The following is a 4,527-nucleotide window of genomic DNA, read 5'->3' as shown; positions in this document are numbered from 1 at the left end:
GAATGATGAAATGAACAGATTCATAACATCACTGTCTCATGTAGAGCACAACATCTACTACATGTGTGTATTCTGTTACATTCATGTGCTGCAGATGTATTCTGATGACATGAATGACAATATTTGAGTCTTATTCTCTCAGTTGTAACCCCGGCGCTGTGAAACAGACTTGGCTTGTTTTCTTTAGTTCTATTTCAGACTCATAAAGTCTTGATGCATTTAAGTTTTAATCTACTCTGTTGGCCAGCATTCGTTGGGTTTTAAAGAAGATCTTCTCTTGTATTTTGAAGGTTGTACTGTCTGCATTCAAAACATTTACATCGAAATTGATGCAGAAAAACCTAAAAATATCAACTATTTCATTCCACATTTATATTTATATTTTGAAAAAATATCATGGTAATAAAGTCACAAAAGCTTTTTTTGATTTTGATGACCAGGGGGTGTTCGGATGTTTCCGCTAACTTTCAAAGTCCTTCGCTCGCTCCCGATCTGTGCCGTTTAAATGCGTTTACCGTGAATTTCAGCATATAGGTGCACTAAAGTGTAAGTGTCTGCTGAGTTGACCACGGAGATCTGAGTGTCTGCTGACTTTACTGCAGCGATGTCCAGTAGTCTCCAGGGAGAGCAACAGCTGGTGCAGCTTCTCTCTTTATTTCTGCCCCCCCCACTCGGCCAGAAGCGGAAGTCGCCTTTTCTCTACGGCAACCCTGAAGGGACATCATATCTGTAGGAAATTTGGGTTTAGAACTGTTTTAAGAAATTATAATAGAAGTGTTTAATGATTCATAATTAAGAAATCATAATTAGAAGTGTTTTGGATTACATAATTAGAAGATTCATAATTGTAGGAGTGTTTTAGAATTTGTAGTTAGAAGTGATTTGTAGTTAGAAGTGTATCTTAGTAGCACCTTTATATCTATGCTTGTGAAACTTGTGAAGCTTTTGCCAAAAGTTGCAAATCCTTATCTTTATATAGAATGTTTATCGTAGGAGTGTTAAGCCATAAAAGACAGTCATTGAATGTATTAAACTGTGAAGAATAGCCAAGGGAAAGTCAGACTTCTAGACAGACATTTTTGCAGGTTGTACCCGCGCGAGGGTTTTCGGAAGCCTGATGCCAGGAGGAGGCAACCGAAATTAGCCAATAGGAATTAAGATGGACAAAAGGGAGGGGATTTCAAACTGTAAGAGGAAGTGCTGGAAAGGAATTCACTCTCTTTCTTATCGGCTCTGAGCCTGGAAACATCTGTGTTTCCAGGCTGAGTCGCGAGTGAATAGCTTTTCCGCGCGGATCATATATTATATATTCTGTTAGTAGTGTCCTTCATTCTGTAATTGTATTAGCTTCAGTAGGATTAAATACTTTTTAATTGTAAACCAGTTTATGGTAGATTTATTAAGTAGCGACTCTACTGTAGAACAACAGTGGAGCGTGCTCTCCGGCCTTCTCTCTGTGGGGAAGATTTCAGCCTCTACATATCTCCAATACAAAACGATAAACATGAGAGAGTCTGTTACAATTATAATAAATAAAAAATACTTTTTTATTATTATTATTATTTTTTCCCATCTCAAAAGGCTCAAGGATATACACACACACGTTCACACATACACACAACTGACTATAGGATGTTTGCTGGCTTTTATCCCACTGTTCTTGTCATCCTCTTGTTATGTCTATGTATTGTCTCTTGTCTTTCAACAAAATAAAAAATAAATAATAAATTTAAAAAATGCGTTAACGCACGATAAAATAATTGTCGGCGTTAATTAATGAATGCGTTAACGCGATAACTTGCCCAGCACTAATTTATATACAGTTTCATCTGATGTTAGCTACTAGAGTGGGTTGTTATGTATTTGTTTTCACCGGTGGTTGAAAGTAAAGAAATAAACATTGTTCAACTAATGTCAATTAATACTTACTGTAGTATTTTCACTATGCTGTATATTTATACTGCAATACATTTCAGAGGAAAACAGTTTGTTTTCTTTACTGCAAGATATTTATCTGACAGCTATGTGCAGACGTCATGCGATCTTATGAAATATGACTATTTTTGATTAAAACCAACAGCTACATCAGAATACTGTTTACGTGATATAATAAAACCCATAAATATAACATGTATGTATTAGTTGTAGCACTTTAAAAAGGGGGCACTCATAATCCTGACTTTTGCTTTTGTCACCGAGGTATTTTTACCTGATAATACTTCAATAATCCACTTCTGATAAAATGAAAACAATTCACATTCCAATGGTTTCTTCATTTATTTGAATACATTATTTCTGCTGAGACGAGCTGTTTTAAGACCCATCACCAAAAACAACCGATGTGGCAGAAAACAAATACAGAACGGCCTGAAGAACGCTGACTCAAGCTAAAAGAGTACGCTGCATTTCATCAACAATGAAAAGTACAAGTGTGCCATCAAATCCTTAAAATTTACTTTTGGCATTTCTGAACCAAACAGGAACATTATGGAAATAAAATAACTAAACATGACATTAAAAGAAACTGATCAAATGTGTCTTCAGGGTTCAACAACTCCTGTTCCTTTAAGCTTCATCACCAGCGATATCTGCAAGCATCAGTCACTTGTTTTATTCTAATATTCATTATCCTGAAGAAGTTAATTCAACCCAAACACACTTAGAAAAACAACAAAGGCATATTCTGGATAAAAAAAACACTGCTCAAAAGACCCCAAAGAGAAAAGAAATAAAGAAGCATCAAATAATTCAGCGTGTCCAGTTTTCAAGATGCATCCACGCGTGCACTGAACCTTTAGAGTGGCCTCATCCTGCTCTCTGTCTGTGTGTGTGTGTGTGTGTGTGTGTGTGTGTGTGTGTGTGTATGTATATATATATATATACACACACACACACACACACACACACACACACATCATAGTGCTGACGTGTGACTCAGGTGGTTCAATGAGAAACACAGCTGTACGTATTCATGAGAATACCGTTTCCATCATTTAAAATCCTACAGAGCCAAAGCATTCATTCTGTTCTATGGGGAATGTCTTACACGGAGAGCAGCAACTTGAATCCATTCTGTCATTTTAAAGTCGCTAACAGACCAAATTGTATTTTTTTTTTTAAATGTCAAAATGAGAGCGACGGTAACACAGAAAAGGAAATAAACAAACGTGTTTGGGAGGCGGCGATGGAGACCAGAGGGGACGCAAACCCCCAAAAAACAGGGCGGCCTGCAACGCAAAGTTCTATCATAATTTTTTGGAGAAACGCTACGTTAGCCAATCACGTAACCGACAACCAGACCTGAAGACGCAACAGGAAGAAGTTGTGCTTCACGTGTAGTCACTCAATAAGGCCTCCAGCTCAACGCTTCAGACGTTAATGTGGACGTTTCCTGTTCCCACGATGTTTTTATCCGATGTTGTGTATGAAGCTACTTTCCTTCAACGAAGGTAAAACAGCCTAATTCACCATTTTGTAGCGTCACGTCTGCAGCAGAGGAACCAATAGAAACTCTTTGAAGTTTGTTTAGGACAGCAGGTCTATACTCTAACCCTGGAACTAAAGAAAACATGGAGGACAAAGACAGCATCATGACGGGCGCCACTAGTTCTTTGCACCTTCTCACCGACGTCACAAGTTACCACATCTCACTCCAAAACGCAGTGCTTCAAAAGATATAAACATTTTGTACAATCTTTAGGAAAGAATTCACATTGAATGTGCCGTCGTCTGGAAACAGTTCGTTCCACGACAAACACCTCTCTGGATGAGGTTCTCCTCTAGTAGAACCTCTTGTTCCTCTCCTGTCTCTTCTGGAAAACCACGGCTCCCACCACGGCGCACACCACGATCCCCAGCAGAGCGCACAGCAGAAGCAGGAAGACCTTCCAGCCGGTGAGCGGTGCGCCGCGGAAGTTTCCGGTGGGATCGTCGATGTTGTCTACGAAGGAAAAAAAAGAAGAGTCCGTGTTCATTTTCATGTTCAATTCAGAAATGCTGCTCATCTTCTTATTTTAAATAAGTCCCAGAAACGTGTTTTTAAAAGAGTGTAATGAGCAGAAACATGATAATAAAACCTAGTACCAACATGAACTAAGATTCCTCCTTGTTGTTTCTTTAACTAACTTCTATTATTGTTTCCTGGTTGAGGCGCTGCGTTTTAAAGGGATAGTGCAGATGTTTCTACAGACAGCAGCACCAGCAAAGTAATGTACTGCTGTGGTGGTATGTTAGACACCTACAAATACCAACATCTGTTTCAGAGTACGCTATATTTACAATGTTTTCACCTCTGTATTTTGCTGTCAGAGAGAGAAAATCGGGGAACTTGAATCTACCTTTAGGGGACTTGAGGAGGCTGACGCTGGGCTCGATCTTGGTCCAGTCCAGGTTCTCCTCCTCGGGGGTGTGTTCCACCATCAGCTGGTAGAGCTTCATCGAGATGATGTCGTGGTTATCTGGAAAATAACATTAACGATCAGTTTAGAAAATCTATATATATATATATATATAGATATATATATATAT

General features: G+C 38.6%; 1 protein-coding gene across 1 annotated transcript; it reads right to left on the bottom strand.

The window, feature by feature from the left end:
• Positions 1-2,869: 2,869 nt before the first annotated feature.
• Positions 2,870-4,457, bottom strand: LOC116379452 (vesicular integral-membrane protein VIP36-like; the record flags this gene model as incomplete). The annotated part of the gene is made up of 2 exons (XM_031841411.1): positions 2,870-3,940; positions 4,338-4,457. Coding segments are annotated over 2 exons (281 nt in total), but the record flags the coding sequence as incomplete, so codon positions are not given.
• Positions 4,458-4,527: the final 70 nt, after the last annotated feature.

This window comes from Anarrhichthys ocellatus, unplaced genomic scaffold (assembly GCF_004355925.1).
Source record: "Anarrhichthys ocellatus isolate YVR2014 unplaced genomic scaffold, GSC_Weel_1.0 scaffold4357, whole genome shotgun sequence".
NCBI lineage: Eukaryota > Metazoa > Chordata > Actinopteri > Perciformes > Anarhichadidae > Anarrhichthys > Anarrhichthys ocellatus.
Note: the sequence above shows the minus strand (reverse complement) of the source record. Positions and strands in the feature narration are given on the sequence as shown.